The sequence below is a fragment of the Papio anubis genome, chromosome 18 (assembly GCF_008728515.1).
Source record: "Papio anubis isolate 15944 chromosome 18, Panubis1.0, whole genome shotgun sequence".
NCBI classification, from domain to species: Eukaryota; Metazoa; Chordata; class Mammalia; order Primates; family Cercopithecidae; genus Papio; species Papio anubis.
Genome location: NC_044993.1, coordinates 55,271,115 through 55,289,186, shown reverse-complemented (window position 1 = coordinate 55,289,186; position 18,072 = coordinate 55,271,115). Strand labels below are relative to the sequence as shown.

General features: G+C 46.3%; 2 protein-coding genes across 5 annotated transcripts in view; one reads left to right on the top strand and one right to left on the bottom strand.

The window, feature by feature from the left end:
- Positions 1-12,545, top strand: part of IQCK (IQ motif containing K) — a 139,120-nt gene extending 126,575 nt beyond the window's left edge. Inside the window, exon 8 of one of the 2 annotated variants that reach the window (XM_009196106.3) lies at positions 11,261-12,545. In XM_009196106.3, coding sequence (XP_009194370.1) covers positions 11,261-11,263 — 3 coding nt within the window. In that variant the 3' untranslated portion in view covers positions 11,264-12,545. The remainder of the gene's footprint in view (positions 1-11,260) is intronic. The other variant, XM_003916616.5, reaches the window with a different exon arrangement.
- Positions 12,072-18,072, bottom strand: part of LOC101013586 (G-protein coupled receptor family C group 5 member B) — a 28,966-nt gene continuing 22,965 nt past the window's right edge. For 2 of the 3 annotated variants that reach the window (XM_009196103.1, XM_009196102.2), the window contains exons 3-4: positions 16,614-16,750; positions 13,745-15,320 (exon numbers count right to left, since the gene is read on the bottom strand). In XM_009196103.1, the coding sequence (XP_009194367.1) occupies positions 15,276-15,320; positions 16,614-16,750 (182 nt within the window). In that variant the 3' untranslated portion in view covers positions 13,745-15,275. Of the gene's footprint in view, positions 15,321-16,613; positions 16,751-18,072 lie in introns of all 3 variants that reach the window. The other variant, XM_003916615.4, reaches the window with a different exon arrangement.

Genomic DNA, 18,072 nt, shown 5'->3' with positions numbered 1-18,072 from the left:
TAAGGCTTACTCAATGATTTAAAGAAAACCTGCTTAAATATTTGTTTTAAAATATTATATTTTCCAGTTTTTCTGCAGTAGCTGCATTACTTGTGTGATAAAAAATAATTTTATAGCTGGACACGGTGGCTCATGCCTGTAATCCCAGCAGTTTGGGAGGCTGAGGTGGGCGGATCGCTTGAGCTCAGGAGTTTGAGACCAGCCTAAGCAACATGGTGAAACCCCATCTCTACCAAGGACACAAAAAATTAGCCAGGTGTGGTGGTGCACACCTGTGGACCCAGTTACTTGGGAGGCTGAGGTGGGGGGATCACCTGAGTCTAGGAGGCAGAGGCTGCAGTGAGCTGAGATCACATCACTGCACTCCAGCCTGGGCAATAGAGCAAGACTCCATCTCAAAAAATAATAGTAATTTTATTGAATCTTTATTATGTGCCATAAAATATGTACCATTTCATTTCATCCTTGAATTCTACCGAAAGAAAGGTTTTCCTATCCTCATTTTATGGATGAGAGAGCTGAGGCTTCCAAGAGGTTGAGAGACTTGTTCAGGCCACCCAGTTGGTAAATCGTAGTAGGATTGAAAGCCAGAGCTGCCTTCTCCCAAGTGGTGTGCTCTAAGCAGCTAAGCTGTGCCTGGATGGCCCCATTGCTAGGTTTGATTTGGTGGCTTCCTTCCGCTGTCAAGACCTCAGTTTTCACCTATTAAAAACAAGCCTTTGGCCGGGCGCGGTGGCTCAAGCCTGTAATCCCAGCACTTTGGGAGGCCGAGACGGGCGGATCACGAGGTCAGGAGATCGAGACCATCCTGGCTAACACGGTGAAACCCCGGCTCTACTAAAAAGATACAAAAAATTAGCCGGGCGAGGTGGCGGGCGCCTGTAGTCCCAGCTACTCGGGAGGCTGAGGCAGGAGGATGGTGTGAACCCGGGAGGTGGAGCTTGCAGTGAGCTGAGATCCGGCCACTGCACTCCAGCCTGGGCGACACAGCCAGACTCCATCTCAAAAAAACACAAAAAAAAAACACAAGCCTTTTATTGAATCTCTCTTTTTCCAGGAATCAAGACCCTTTACTTGGTCAAACCTTGATAATCCCATGGTTCTGTCTCAATATAACCAATGTTGCCACGCCCAGCGCCAAATGTTTCCATTTAAAATACTGCCTTCAAGGAGGCTTTGCTCTGGGTTAACTTTAGTAACTGTTTGGAAGTCAACAACAGAAAGCCGCAGTTACTGCACATTCAAGGCTGTCACGTTCTCCCGGAATGCCTTGTGGCTTCCAAGTTGGCTTAATTTTCCCAAAAATAATGCAACACAGCATCTGGTACTGTCAAGAAATGGAGGTAAATTTACCAGGCTACTGACATTTACCCCCTGAATGTCAACATGTATTTCTTTGTAGAAAGGAATCTTCCACAATTTGTTCTTCTGGTTGGGGGGAGAGGAGAATAGATTTTTGTTTTCTTTTTTTCCTGTATTATTCGAATTTTCTATAATGTATTGCTGTTCATGGCAAAATAAAATCTGGGTAATATATATCATACACTCCCCTGCCTTTCTAATTTTAGGGAACAATTCTTACTCCAAGGTGATGTCAGATGATGGTTAAGACCATGGGTTTTGGACTCAAAAATACCAAGATCAGAATCTTGGTGTGGCCATTTACTTCACTCTGTGACTTGGGCACGTTGCTTATGGTCTCTGAGCCTCAATTTCCCAGTGAGTAAAATGGAAGTGAGGATAGCATCCACCTCCCAGGGTGGTTGGGAGGATTGTATGAGGTAATTAATGTGTGTAAAGCCCTGAGCCTAGTGTCCAGCCTCTGGCTAGTACAAATTTCCTGATTAATTCTATGGTATTGTTGATAGGGACCCTCTCGGGTATGCAAGACGCTTTGAGGATCTGACTAAAGAAGGTGGGCACATTTTTGTGCCTGTTCTCTTCCTCCCCATTGTTCCTATTTTGTTTTTTGTGATTGAGGTGGCACTCACATACAGTGGGGTACACTGGTCACAGTGCAGTGCTCTGTGAAATTCTATGCATGAATCCAAACCAACCACCGCCTGGATCCAGATAATGAACATGGGCGGCCCCCCGCCAGCTCCCTCATGCCTCATGCGGTGTCGCCTTCCCTCGAGGTAAACTCTGTTCTGACTTCTTTCACCACAGAGTAGTTTTGCTTCTTCTCTGCCTAACTGGAAAACAGGATGAACTCCTTTGTGTCTGGCGTCTGTGTCTTCTGCTGAACATTATGTCTGGGAGATCCAGCTGTATTGTTGAGGGTAGCACTAGGTTGATCTTGTATTGCTGTGTTGCTGTTGTAGCATTCCTTTGTATGATTATTGTCACAAGTTGTGAATCCAGTCACTTTTTAATGGATTCTTGGGTTATATCCACTTTTTGGCTATTACGAAAAATGCTGCTACTTTGTTGATTTTATTATTATTTTTAGAGACAGAGTCTCACTCTGTTGCCCAAGCTGGAGCGCAGTGGTGCAATCGTAGCTCACTGCAGCCTTGAACTCCTGGGCTCAAGCCATCCTCTAGCCTTGGCCTCCCAAAGTGCTGGGATTATAGGCATGCCTGGCCTAGTGCTGCTGCTTTGAACACTCCTGGATCTGTTTTTTTGGCAGATGTAGATACTTCAGCTGTGGATTTGGAGTTACTGGGTTATAGGGCAAACATGTTTAATTCTAAGATACTTCCAACTCATTTTCCAAAGTGGCTGTACCATTTTACATCCCCATCAGTGATGCACGAGCAGTCTGCATCTTTACCAACAATGAGTGTGATGAGTCTTTTTCATTTTAACCATTCTGGTGGGTGTGTGCTGTCTATCTCATCGTGGCTTTAATTTCCTTAATGACTAATGACGTTGCACACCTTTTTATGTGCCTATCAGCCATTGGGACCGTATTTCATTCCTAAATTCATTTCTGCTGTTGGGATATCTGATAGGTCAGCTTGCCAGAATGATGTTTAAAGAATGAGCACCCATGCTGTGAGTTTGGGGAATACATTCTGGAAAATCCGCATTGGCTTCTTCTGTTTACTTTCAAGTTCTTGGCTGTGTTTGATAGCTGAGTTTGCAACGATAAGTAACATTCAGATGAGTGACATCTTATGAATTTTAAAAGATGCTAAATGAACTGCTTAGCAGCAATTCAGCTTATATTCCTGCAGTCCACCTGGGGTGAAAGGAAGCCACATTTGTTGAGTACCTTCCTCATGTGCCGTGTATCGATGCCACCAGTACCACTGGTACACTGTGCCAGGCACTTTGAATGGATCATCTTTAATCTTCGTAAGGACTCTGTGAGGTGGAGATTATTATACCTATAGCTCAAATGAGGAAACTGAGGCTGGGGGCAGAGGTGGGTATCATCCAGCTATTAAGTGGCAGAGCCAGGATTTGAACACTGCGTCTGCTTGATGCCAAAGTGTACCCTTTAGTTAGCAAGCAAATTGAGGAGGAAACGTTATTTTCCTAGAAATTTGCTAATCAGAAACTTTTCCTAGCAAACATTTCATAATTATTTCTGTGAATGGTCACCCCTACTGTGGGTGGATCTCTTGTCACTGTGACCCCACCCTGGATCTGATGATGAGGGAGCTTCCCCTGCAGCTTCTGACTGGCCACTCAACACCATTTCTCATCCTTCCTGCCTTTCTCCCATCTTTGGGCTGTAATTACAGCAATACTGTTTAGGTGTTGATTACCCTGAGGGTCTTTTTTCTTTTGTCTGGTATATTTTCTGGTGATTCTTTTAGAAAGAGTTTCCCCCAGTTGCATTCGGGAAAACAAAAATTCACCAGTTTCCTTTCAATCATTACATCTATGTTCAGGTTTTTATTTTTTTATTTTTTTTTAGATGTATTTGAGATGCTGGGTTATAACTTAGTTGAGCAATAGATGTAATTTTGGAGGTAATGAATGTAATTTTCTACAAGGCAGTTACATTTAAGAGATGTATTATGAAGATCTCACCCACAAATGATGTGGAATAGGAGTCACTTGTTCTAAAAAAATAAAAATTTTTGAAAGTAAACTGTTTCCCCGCCCCTCCCCCCGCCCCACTTAGAAAGGCAGCAGCTGGGTGCGGTGGCTCATAACTGTAATCTCAGCACTTCGGGAGGCCGAGACAGTAGGATCACTTGAGCCCAGCAGTTCAAGACCAGCCTGGACAACATAGTGAGACCCCATCTCTACAAAAAGTAAAAAAAAAAAATATCTGGACATGGTGGTACACATCTGTAGTCCCAGCCACTTGGGAGGCTGAGGCAGGAGGATCACTTGAGCCCAGGAGGTCAAGGCTGCAGTGAGCTGTGATTGCACCCTGTACTTCAGCCTGGGCAACAGAGTGACACCCTGTCTCTGAAAAAAAAAGAAAAGAAAAGAAAGGAAGGCAGGGATGATTCAATGAAGGAGCCGTTTACATCTTAGTTTTAGAGACATCATCACGCTTAGCTTCCATCTCCAACAGATAGAAGCCTCCATGCCCTTGTGCCATCCTTGTACTCCTTGGAGACACGATTAACTTGGTATTGAACAATTTCAAATTTGCATAATGGAAATTTACAGGAAATGTGCAGCACTGTATTTTCCCACTGACATTCTCCCTGTTTTTACACTTTGCCAAAACTTCATGTTTTGAATGGCTTCATTATATTGTATCACATCAAGGTTATAGGTTATCAGATACTTAATCATTCCCTGATTGTCGGGCATTTAGGTTGTTCTCAAACTGTTATGTGGTAGAGGATGCGGAAGTGAACACCTTTGTCTGTATAACATCATTGCTGCTGCTTTAATCGCAGACATTTTTACTGTCCTGGTGGGAGACATTGTGAGATCTTGGCCCTGTAGAGTTTTTTTTTTTTTTTTTTTTGTTTTTTTTTTTTTTTTTTTGAGACAGAGTCTCGCTCTGTCCCCTAGGCTGGAGTGCAGTGGCGCAATCTCGGCTCACTGCAAGCTCCGCCTCCCGGGTTCCTGCCATTCTCCTGCCTCAGCCTCCCAAGTAGCTGGGACTACAGGCGCCCGCCACCTCGCCCGGCTAGTTTTTTGTATTTTTTAGTAGAGACGGGGTTTCACTGTGTTAGCCAGGATGGTCTCGATCTCCTGACCTCGTGATCCGCCCGTCTCGGCCTCCCAAAGTGCTGGGATTACAGGCTTGAGCCACCGCGCCCGGCCCGGCCCTGTAGAGTTTTAAGAGCAGCAGCAGCCAGACAGCTCACAGTGCAACCTTGAGCAAGTTACATAACCTGTCTCTGCTTCAGTCTCCCTACCTGTAAAACTGGGGAAAATAATAGCACTTAGCTCACTATGACTTCGTATGTCTCAAGGGCTTCATAAGTACCATATAAGTGTTTGCTTTTATTATTTACCTGGAATCCTAGAAATCAGGAGCTAATTGAGTAAAAGATGAACATTTTAAGGTTTCTCATAGATATTGCTGATTTGAGAGCGTGAGCCAGTCTCCTCCTTGTAATCTCAGGCCCCAGCACGGTTATGGTCCATAGCTGTGTCGCAGATGATCATCTATTGAAGCAAGTTCTCTCCGCAGTGTGAGCATCTCCTGATTCTTACAATTTCCTGTTGATTTTTTCTGCCTCACCTTCTATACTGTGAGCTCTTTGAGGGCAAAGAAGATGCCCTAAGAATAACAATAGCTGGCTGGGTGCTGTGGCTCACACCTGTGACCCCATCATCTTGGGAGGCTGAGGCAGGAGGACTGCTTGAGCCCAGGAGTTAGAGACTAGGCTGGGCAACATAGCGAGACCCTATCTCAACCCCAAATAAAAATAAATTAACCAGGCATGGTGGTGCGTGTGTGGTCCCAGCTATTAATACTTAGGAGGCTGAAGTGGAAGGACCATTTGAGCCCAGGAGGTTGAGACTGCAGCGAGCCCTGATTTGCACCACTGCTTTCCAGCCTGGGTAACAGAGCGAGACCTGGTCTCAATAAAAACGAGAATAATAATAGCTGATATTTATCAAGTGCCTAACTCTGGGTCAGAACCAGTGCTGAGCACTTTGCATTTTGCACGGCTTGCCTCTTTTGCTTCTCTCAGCGCCCTTACGAGGCAGGTGCCATTCTCAGCCCTGGCTCACAGTTGACTCAGGCCCTCAGGAAACAGGCACTGTTTCCCAAACTTGCCCAAATCTGCCCTTTCCCAAACTTGCCAGATCAAAACGCCCATACACAGCACTGAGGTGGAGGGGGATACTGATTCCCAGGCCTCACTCCTGGAGATTCTGTTTCTAAAGGTCTGGGGTGGGGCCCAGGAATCTATATTTTCACCCCAGGTCATCCTTTTATGCTGAGGCCCTGTCTGGACAACATTGTATGAGAGGCCAGATGACCCTGTGGTCCCCACATTTCCTGTCTTGAGCTTTAGGCATCTTCTTTATCTGTCCTGTGCTGCTGGCTGGGAGGTTTTTCTCTGGGCCGTGAATTGAGTTCTCCGTCCTGTCACTCACAGGAACAGGAGAGGATAAGGGCGACCACGAGAAGAAGATGTACCGAGTCTCATTAGTATGCAAGGCCCTTCTTGTCACATTGCCTTTAATTGAAGCTGAAGGGCTGGCATATCTCTCTCTGGGATTTTCCACTCTCTCAGCCCTTCCGGAACTGGCTGGGCACCAGCTTGCTGAGAGGGACAAGGGCAGCATAGGGGCACCGAGGCATCTGTCTGTTGGTGTTGGAAGCCAACCACGATGATGTCTCTGAGCTAAGGTGGAAGCTGCGTTCCTACAGCATCCTGGCTTGCTTTTCTCCCCTGCCCCTCACCCCTGCTTCCCTCCCCTTTTCCTCCCTCCGCTGATCAAGTACCTACCTGTGCAAGGCTGTGTTCTGCCAAGACCAGGAGAAAGACCACCAAGTAGAGATTTTATCTGTTGCTTAATTTTTAGCAAAGTACTGCATCCCCAGAGGCAATGACTTTGAACTTCAGCTGCTCCTCTGGCCTCACTTCTGTATCTGGAACAGGTTTCTATGGTAATAAGATTTTTGATAGGATCTACTGATTTCCTGCCATGATAGGTGAGGGTTAGGTTAGATTCCATCCCTCCCCTTCCCACCCAAAACAGCTAAATCGTTCTTTTCCATTCCTTTATTGGTTGGCTTTGTAATTTCAAGCAATATACAAACATACCTATTTCTTTCTACCTTTTGGGGGGTGAAATATATGTACAACAGTGACTATAAAACACATATAACAATAAATAAAACATTTGTGGAGGATCGCTTGAGCCCAGGAGTCAGAGGCTTCAGTGAGCTATGATCGCACCACTGCACTCCAGCCTGGGCAACAAAGGGAGACCTCTTTACAACATTTAACAAACCAACCAACAAACAAACAACAGAACACTGTCAACACTTTTAAAGCTCTTCCCCACGCCGGGCGCGGTAGCTCACGCCTGTAATCCCAGCACTTTGGGAGGCCGAGGCGGGCGGATCACAAGGTCAGGAGATCGAGACCATGGTGAAACCCCGTCTCTACTAAAAATACAAAAAATTAGCCGGGCGCGGTGGCAGGTGCCTGTAGTCCCAGCTACTTGGGAGGCTGAGGCAGGAGAATGGCAGGAACCCGGGAGGCGGAGCTTGCAGTGAGCCAAGATTGCGCCACTGCACTCCAGCCAGGGGGACAGAGCAAGACTCCGTCTCAAAAAAAAAAAAAAAAAGCTCTTCCCCCATGGAGCCACTTCCCCCACTATTGTGATAGCTGTTCTCTTGCTTTTCTTTGGAGCTCTTTTCACCTTTCTATGCATCTCTCAGCGTTTAGATTTGCTATAAATAGAATCACACTATATGTATCATTCCGTGCCTCTCTTCTTTCCTTCAACGTTTTTAAGCTAATTCACGTTGATGTGTGTGGCTGTGGCTCGCTCATGTTCACTGTTGTATAATCACTGGTCAAGTAGACCACAACTGGTTTATCCAGTCAATTGCTGATGGACATTTGGGTTGTTTTCAGGTTTTTGCTATCACGAGCATCCTCCTAGTACACATATGGAAGGGTTTCTGCAGTGGGATACAGGAGTGGAATCCTTTGTATTCACTGTCAGACTCAGTTCCACTTGGTAACGCCAAGCAGTTTTCCAGTGTGGTTGTGCCTCCAGAGATGGTGACCTAATTGTGAAGGGTGTTCAAAACTCCCCAGGTAATTCCACTGGGAGGCTCCACATCCTACCTTGATTTCCAGCCCGTCTATTCGAGATAACATCTCTCAGCCCTCCACCGTGAAGGTCCCCAGCTCATTCCTTTCTGCTCTCCTCTGTCAAGATTTCTGAGTGATGATCTAAAGAGATACTAAGGGGCCTTTTCCCAGGCAAAGTCTACGCATAGGGAGTAGGCAACAAGGTTGTCAAGGCATGGACAGGAATTGGATGAAAAACCAGGACAACGGCTTGCAGGTGAATTCTTCCTTTAGGCAGTTGAAGAAAGCTAAAGAAAACCCAAGGGCTAGGGAATCCTCCCAGAAGCCAGTCCTTCCCTCCAGCTATGAATTGCCTCTAGCATCTGTCTGTCTGCCAGTTCTCTCTCTCTCTTTTTTTTTTGAGACAGGGTCTTGCTTTGTTACCCAGGCTGGAGTGCAGTGGCACGATCTTGCTCACTGCAACCTCTGCCTCCCTTCAAGCGATTCTCCTGCCTCAGGCTCCCAACTAGCTGGGATTACAGGCGCCTGCCACCACACCCAGCTAAATTTTGTATTTTTAGTAGACAGGGTTTCACCATGTTGGCCAGGCTGGTCTCGAACTCCTGACCTCAAGTGATCCACCCGCCTAGGCCTCCCAGTGTGCTGGGATTATAGGCGTGAGCCACTGTGCCTGGCCTGTCTGCCAGCTATCTCTCTAGCAGCTTAACCTGTGGGACTCACAGGCAGCCAGCATGATGCTTAGAAGTTGAGGGGAATTCTGGACTCCTCAGGGTCTTATAGTCACGTTTCTTTAAAGGGATTCTAAGCCCCATCTGTGTCTCAACCCTGGCTGAACCTTAGCAACACACGGGAGCTTTACCTAGCTACTGATGCCCAGGCCCCAGGGTAATTACATCAGAATTGCTAGGGTGAAACCCAGGCACCAGTACATTTCAGAAGCTGACCACGTGATTCTTCCATGCAGCCAGGGTAGAAAACCAGTAATCAGGGGTCTCAAACTTTAACTAGCATCCATCAGAATCACCTGGAGGCCTTGTTAAAATGCAGATGGGTGGGCTCCACCCCCAGTGTCTGGTTCTGTCTGCCTGGAGAAAGGCCCTGAATTTGCATTTCTAACAATTTCCCCCTATTGCTAATATCCCCAACTTGTCCCTAGAGAGCCAACCTGCAGGTCTGAAGTTATGCCTGATGCTGGCTGCACTAGTAGACCTGCGTACCTCCCTGGGAGGATCCAGGGCAGCCCCTCTCCATCTGACTGTGCTGCCCAACCCTGTTACGTTGTCGGGCTGCTGGCTTCCAATAGGCTACAGAAATGGCAGATGCTACAACTCAGGACTCTCCCCCAATCCCTGGTGAGTTGTTAATCGCCAGCATCTCAGGGATCAGTGAGATAGTGGGACAGTCTTTAGGGAGGTGTGGCGCATCCTTGACTATGAAGGGTCAATGTCATCGTTAATAGGGTCTAGATGCACATAGGGTTTTCACTGTGGTTGCCCACAGAGCTTCCATATACACGGAATAAAAAAGGTATATACCTTGAAAAAATGTTTTAAAATGTCCTATGACCACAGGCTCCAAGTATTAAAAATATTTTTTTCTGATTTGTGTTGCTAATACGATTATTAGTAGTACGCAAAGCCGAATAAATACATGATACAATTTGATAGTTGTCAAACGTAGAAAATAAGGAGACTATGAGGGCCCTCATTTTGAACTGACTTCTTGTTTGGCACCTGGGGAGTTTTTACACACCAGGCCAGGAATGACAGAAGGAGGGGAAGCTGATGATCTGGAAACTGATTTCCTTTGAATGAACCATGACCAAGAACCCTTGCCCTCAGTTTGAAGACTGCAGGGCTGGTCTGTGTTGCCGAAGGCACTCATCCCACCTCCATCAGAAAATAACCACAGTAGAGCCAGGCGTAGTGGCTCACACCTGTAACCCCAGCACTTTGGGAGGCTGAGGTGGGTGGATCACTTGAGGCTGGGAGTTCGAGACCAGCCTGGGCAACATGGGGAAACCCATCTCTACTAAAACTACAAAAATTAGCAGGGCATGGTGGTGCACGCCTGTAGCTACTAGGGAGGATGAGGCAGGAGAATCACTTGAACCCGCGAGGCGGAGGTTGCAGTGTGCCGAGATCTTGCTACTGCACTCCAGCCTGGACAAAAGAGAGACTCTGTCCCCAAAAAACAAAAACAAAAAAAATGCATTTCATGGGATGATGTACATACCCACCTCTTTGCCACATCTGGCTGGTGCATGCCCTTAGTTGCTGGGAGGTCAGGACGAGGGCAGGTTCACTTGAAACCTCAGCCCTACATAGTAACAAGCTCAAACACCCTTTTTACCAGAACCATGCTCTCCACAAATCATCAGAGCCTGTGGCCTGGCTCAAACCACCTTTCAAGACATTCACACATGGGCAAGCAGCACTTGGACACTCCAGACAAAGATGTATTAAAAGAGAGGGTCTTTCCAAAAGGACCCCTACTGCACCCACCAAGGGACTGGGTTTCCATATTTAACTGGGGAGAGGCTTTTATCTGTTGGGATTAATTCCCCTTACACACAGAGCCATGCCCTGTATATGGAGCTAACTTTCCTGTTTGGCAGACACAGGAAATCACCGAGATCAGGTTCTTGGTCCAGACCACGACATAAGAGAAAAGATTTTCTTCTGACCTTTGCGTTGACCCCAGTGATACCCTGAGTTTTCCATTTTGGGTGGCTGGAGAACAGGGTGTGTGGTGACAGATGGGTTTGAGTGGAGAGCCTGGAATCTGTCATCGTCTTTAGTAAAATTGCCTTCCTTCAGTACCCTGACCGGCAAAGCACACTTCTGACCTCTTTCTGAACTGAATTAAGAATGGCCATGAACAGTCAGGGAAGTGGTTTTGAACTTTCAGGTGCTGTCCTTAGAGCACAATGGGCCTGTGTTCTTCCCCGTGGATCCATGGGGCTGGAACCATGAATAGCAGGCGCACAGTGGGTTTTGGTGCAACTGACCTTGTCCACACATCAGAGTTTCCGGTTTCCCAATGACAAGCCTGTCTATGTATGTAAATGGATCCTGACTTTCCCTTTCTTTTCTTTGCAGTGAAATGCAAAATGGAGGACGATGTGGTACCTGCAGGCAAAATGAAAACTCCATCATCTTAACCACAGCTAAGATGTATCTTTGCCCATTCGAGCACAAGTTACCTCGTGCAAGGAAAATGTCCAAAGTATGCTTTCTCTCTTGTGATTTCTTTAACAAGACTTGGAACATATGAAAATGGAATCTTTTCTGTACAAGACAGGATTCACTGCAAACAAGCTTTAGTGCAAATAGTTTAGAAAAGAAAGGACCAGTCTTCACTTTCTGCATTATCCTCACATTTTATTCATTCATCCAGATTATTTCTTCAGTGCCTCAGGAGTATCTTTCTACACCAGCTGCTGTTAAAATGTACAATGAACTCTAGTCCCAAGGGATACAGAAGTGCTCTTATTACCAGTTTTCCCACTCTTGGCCGCTTTTGCAAAGATCTGTATTCTAATTTAAGTCCCCAACCTCTGAATTTGGTTTTAAGTTTACCTAGTGACTGACCACTCTTTTTATAACAAAAGACCTTATACTTATGATCATTTCCAAAGGAGACCACCCCTTAATTTTTACTGCAAACCCAACAAGATGAGACACTTAAACCCAGACAGATGTAACAAAGGATTTCTGTTGTCTGAGTCCCAGAGTATTATATAGAAAGTTTCTGCTTTTATGGGTAAATAAGCTTATTATCTTAATTTGTTCTGTGGTTTGCCGTTAACCAAGATTCTCCCATTTAAAATGCCACAGACCGAGCCTCAGGGCAGATCCGAAAGCCTAGTAGTTAGTTGCATTGAGTTGTTTTCACAAGCTACCACACGTCTTAAGTAAATAGTAAAGCCTTTATTTTTGTGTTAAGAACAGCATTTTGAAAATAAAACCTATCTGCCCATGCTTTACAACCTTTTAAATTTGTAATATCTATATAGTCATGTATGGTACATATTGATTGTCTTGAAATTTCTTTAACTTCTTTTTTATAAGTATGCAACAGTCAGCCAGGGGGAAGATAAAGTTACATTATAAAACACACATTAATGCATTTAATAAATATATATTATCTATCAAAAATGAGCCTTAGCTCTTCATCAATTAATAAAAAGCACCTGCTGAGGACTCCTGTAAGCTGGTATCATCATTGCATCATTGGATTATAAAAGCCACAATGCTCCCTTTCAGCTTGGGGTTTGGCCTGAGGCGTTCAACTCAGCCTTGGCCAACCAAGACCACCACCCGAATTCACCCGTGTTCAGTGGGCCCTGACGGCATCTGGGCTAAAAAAAAAAAAAAAAAAAAAGCACTGGGTGCCCAACTTCCAACAACCGGATCTTCACCTCTGGAAACCCTGGAGATGCACAGAACTTCCCAGTTTGTAAGCTGTCAGAGCTGCCCCCCTCTCTTCCCACCCTCCATCTCCAGTGGGGAGAAATCCAGGCTAGAACGACAATTTTCTATTAAAAAGGGGGACAAGAGTGGCTGTTATAGTCCCAAAGCGATGTTAATAACCAGACACGGAACGATTTGTGCTTACAATGAGAGATTTTGATCACAGATGCTCTCCTTCCAGGTCGTTTTCCCTAAACAAGTCTTGTTTACACAAACAGATCTTAAAGAGAGGTGCCATTTAATTTTGTCTTTAAACCTTGCTCCACGGGGGGCAGCTGGCTGCTACAGTCTTGGCAAAGATGCCTCTTGGTACTTTTCAGGTGAAGTCATTAGAAAAAGAACAGCTCTCTCCCTTCTCCCCTCACTCCCACCTCCGCCCCCATTATGAAGGGGTTCAGCCCACTCTCAACCTTAAAAGCCAAAATAAAACAAAACCCTAAGTGCAATAACAGATCAGATTTAAAAGGGGGGTAAAGGTCTCATTAAGTGAGGCTTCCCATGGCTCAAAGATGGCTCTGTTCTTAGGTTGGGGAAGCGTGACTTTCCATGGCAGCCATTTGTGCTGTGCTCACCTTATATGCTTGGACAATAAAGAACTTAGAAAACGAACGTGTGAATTGCTCCATCGTGTGAATGGTATCAGAAAGCTCCAAAGGACTCCAGAGAGCGGGGGTGAGTAACCATTTCCTGGCACGAGAATGTGTAATGCTGTCGTTTTTCACCGGACGGGACCGAGGTGTTTGAAGATTTCTTTCTTTTCAGAACACCAGGTCTGCATGCAACCGCCCCCACCCCCACCCCAGGTCCTAGCTTCATTCCCTCCCACCCCTCCCCAGGACTCTTACGTTTTCAGTCCACACCATGACTGGAACGGGATTCTCTAGAAGCAAGCACATGCTCTGAGCAGAGGCGGGGTGCTTCCGGGGAGGTCAGGTGGGGGCGGCATTCTGGGGCCATGCGTTTTCCTCCCATGCGTGGTAACACAAGGAAATGCACTAGCTGTTAAGGAAAACTCCAAGAAGGGCCACACAGGGAAGGCCAGATTGGCCTTATTTTCCCCAATGCTTTGCAAGGATGGGGTGGGGAGGGGAGACAGCAGAGACTAGGGCCTTGAGAAGTATCAAAAGGTTTATTAAAACATACTCAGCTCAGACGTACTGGCTTATGAAGAGGTCAGTCCTCCCCCGGCCCCCAAACACTAACCTTTTTCATTTTTCTTTAAAGGTTAAAGGCTTATGGGTAGTTTGATAGAAAAAGCAATGTAGTGATTAGAGTATCTGCAGAAGGACCCACCCTCATGTATACATTCCATGCCGTCAGGTTAAAACTCTTTGCTTTGAATCGATGCTAGAGGTTATGCTGGCCAAACAGTGCAGAGAACATGGGGGCTTTGAATGGCCGAGATGTTCGAAATGCTAAATAACAAAGGAATGACTTGCTCAGGACAGATGGAAACCATGACAGAAACAATGGGCTTGGAAAAGGGCCGTTTTCATGAAACCTGCAGAAAAACCAAAACAAAATATCCCCCATTCCGTCCAAAAGCAACAAGAAACCCTCATGTGATCCATTCCACCCGGGAACTTTCACCATATCAACGGAAAGGACCCGAGGTGTCACTGCTTGCAAGGCAGCGGGAGGTCATCTCTGCATCCTAGTGGGCACCCTGGAAGCCCTACTAGGTGACATCATCACAGAAAACCTGCCGTGGTGCCTGCCTTCCAACCTGCCTCCTGGAGGTGCTTTCAGCTGGTGACCGCATTGGAGCTCTTGAAATGAACAAGGGAATAAAACTGGGAAAGGGTTTGGAGAAACACCCGTAAGTGTAGGAACAGGGTGAGATGATCAAGGGAAGAAGGGACTGCTGCCCCAAGCCAGAATATTTCTATGGCTCTACAAGGGAAGGGGGTGGGGCCTGTGTTCTCGCCATAGATGCTAGAGCAAGAGCCCCATAGAAGGAACAGTGGTTGATCACTTTCCAAATGTGATGGTCACTTCATCTCCCAGAGGGCCTCTTCTTTGGCACATGCCAGGGTCCCTCCACCTCTACTGGCTATAAAGCTCACCCCACGATTCAGTTGGGCCTCGCCTTGGAATCCCGCCCACTACCTCAACTCTCTTGACCCCCCTGAAATGTGCAAACCACCAGGCAAGCCGGTGGCAAAGTCCCCATTTGTCCTCCTCAACGCAACGGTCATCTCCAAGAGGCCACCTGGGGTCCAGCACTTGCTGGGGAGGGGTGACAGAGTGGGAGCCCCCCACCTCCAACCAACACCAGCCTGGCCCACCAGCTGTGAATTTGGTTCTGTTCTACCCCCAGAGGATGAAACAGTCTTCCCAGCCACATTTTCGAGTGAGCCTAATACTATTTGCAATTAGCTTTGCTTTAGTTTGCGGGGATTGAGGTTGGTCTGGTATTACGTGTCTGTGTGTGTGGCAGGGGAGGGGCGGGCAGTCGGTGTTAGCTTTTCAGTTCGTCAGTGTTCACATTTACACGAAATCCCCTTGGCTAGGATTTCCACATTTCCTGGCTGTGAGGCGGCCTGGTTCGGCTACTGTTACCGATTTCTCCCTCAAGAAAGCCACAGCCAGGGAGGGAAATCGGTAAGAGAGATTCTGATTCTCTGGAACTTAAAGTCTTTCACCAAAGGTGTCTTCCTGTGTGACTTGGCGGAGCAGTTGGGATCTGGAATAACACATAAGGATAACACACTGAGAACTCTGTGCTTTGCAAAATCAACATTAGAAACCGATGCGTAAACAACGTGGCAAAAATAAGTTACCTTGCTTTTACCTAGATGGGCCGACTAATCCCAGGAGAGGCAGCAATGACTGTGTGTCATGCTGCTGTGGTTCTTGGGAAGCCCAGCTCCCTTTTCTAGAATCATCCACCCCCAAGGAATGTAAGTTCAACTCATTCACTTTCTGTCTTGACTATTTTTTCACACACCGGCCTTGAAGGAAGCAGGAGGGCTTAAGAGTGACGGATGGGGGCTTTTCTAACCATATTTATTATAACACACAGGCCGAATGCTTGTGAATCAGGCTTTTCTTGGCACGGGACAATAAAACAGACCAGTGGTTGGCAGGGGGTTTTAAGAATGCAAATCTGTGATTCTGTCTTTGAGCCTGTTCCAAACCAATGCAAACCAATGCCTAGCATACCATTCAAAAGGCCAGGAAAACCTAAATTCCCTCTAGAGATCAAAGACCATCCCTAATTTACATCAAAAGAAAAAAAAAAAAAAGAATGTTCAGGTTGAGTTATGGAGTTGGAACATGATATAAAGAATGGAAACCCAATTTACACATGTAAACTGGCTCAGGCCTTGTTTCTGAAAGAAGCATGTAGCTATGTTTGGAAATTAAATGTGGGGATGAGAGTGCATCTTTGGATTGCTGGAGAAACAAAATAATGTCATTCCACCGAGGCAAACATAAACAATGACAATTCTGCTGAAGGTCTGTTTGGCATCAGATAGTAGTAAACCTGCTTCTGTGTTTGAGGGAGAGAAATAGTAACTCCTTCAATTTCTTAAGACTTCTCTTAGGGAATGGGAGAACCTGGTACCCAGCTCAGGGGAATCAACAGAGGGGTGACCGGGGACCTTAAACTAGGTTGGATGTCAGCAAAATCTGCTAGGGGTGCTCCCTCATTCTGGGATTTTTCCAAGAGTCACCTCCCAGGGACAAAGCTGGGGCACTGCATCACGAAAGCCAAATAATTCAGTTGGTGCAACAAGGATTAGGAACTCTTTCAAACGAATCTACAGATGGTTTTCTAAATAGAGGTGGGTATCCCGTGTGTGGAGAAAGGGGGTAGAAAGGGAAAGAAGAAAAAAGCATTGCATGCGTTTGAGCTGCGGTCCTTGCAGGCCACATGAGCAGCCTCCACGGAGGAGTATGTCCCTGTTGAAGCTGCTCCCCCACACCGTAGACTCCTAGGCTTCCTACCCCCACATCACATCTTGATACTTACAGTGCCACCGTTGAGCACGACGGCCATCTCAGTTGGCTGATACACGTTGCTTCTAAACGGAGCGCTGGGTCTTTTCCCCAAGCTGCCACTCGGTCTTTTTCCCAAGCTGCCGTTGGGAAATCCTGCTGTTCGGAGAGCTGGGGGAGGGAGGGATTGGCAAGACAACATCACCAAAAAAAGACACAATTTTGTTTTCTTCCTCTGCAACACCACCACGCTGCGGGCACCCCCATCCACCCAGCCCAGTGGCTCCTCCCCTTTGTCACAAGCCTGATTCAAAACAAAAGTCACAAAGGGGCTTTGTTCTCAGGCTCTCTAGGAGCCTGACCCATCTCAGTGGGTTTGGGAAAAGCTGCTGTAGAGACCGGGGGAAGGAGGCTCATGGTTGGGCCTGTAGCCTCCCCCAAGCCACGCAGCCACTGCAGGCCATGAGTGGCAGGCGCCTTCTCACTACAGAAAGCCATTCATGTAAAGTTCAGCATCACGCTACTCAGAACTGCTCACTGTTTCTGCACACACACTGAGGAGGAAGCTGCTAAGAGTCTTCACTGGAAAGTGACCAGGGATGAGAACAGGGAGACTCTAACCACACGAGTAGGGTTATTCCAAACAAGAATAAAAGGGAGACCTAAAGCCAAGACGGCATGTCGGCACTTTTTCCTTCTGAAAGATGGGTAGAACCAGTGTTTCTTATATACTGTACTTTTAGAGATTTGAACTTCCTTTTAGTTAAAGAAAAACTAACATGAAAAGACATGGAGGAATCTTTTAAAAAAAAAAAAAAAAAAGGTAGAAGCCGGGTGCAGTGACTCAAGCCTGTAATCCCTAATCCTAGCATTTTGGGAGGCCAAGGTGGGTGGATCACTTGAGGTCAGGAGTTCCAGACCAGCCTGGCCAACATGGCAAAAACCCCTCTTTACTAATAATACAAAAATTAGCCAGGTGTGGTGGTGCGCACCTGTAATTCCAGCTACTCGAGAGGCTGCGACATAAGAAGCGCTTAAACCTGGGAGGTAAAGGTTGCAGTGAGCCAAGATTGCACCGCTGCACTCCAGTGTGGGTGACAGAGTGAAACGGTGTCTCAAAAACAGAAAAGTCTTCCCTGAAGGGAGCCACTTTTTTTGCTAAAAAGCAACAAGAGAGTTTGTTCTTGTTTTTTGTTTGTTTGTGTGTTTGTTTTGCAAATTACTTGGGGCAGGGACCAAAATCAACTTAGTTATACAGTTAAGCTTTACAGAGTGCCAACCAGGAGCCAGGCACTGTGCAACGTACTTTCTATACATTAACCATTAACTCATTTCATTTTCTTCCTTTCTTTTTAACTCATTTCATTTTCATCGCATGATAGGTCCTTTTTTTTTTTTTTGACAAGCTCTCACTCTTGTCCAGGCTAGAATGCAGTGGCACGATCATAGTTCACTGCAGCCTTGGACTCCCAGGCTCAAGCGATCCTCCTGCC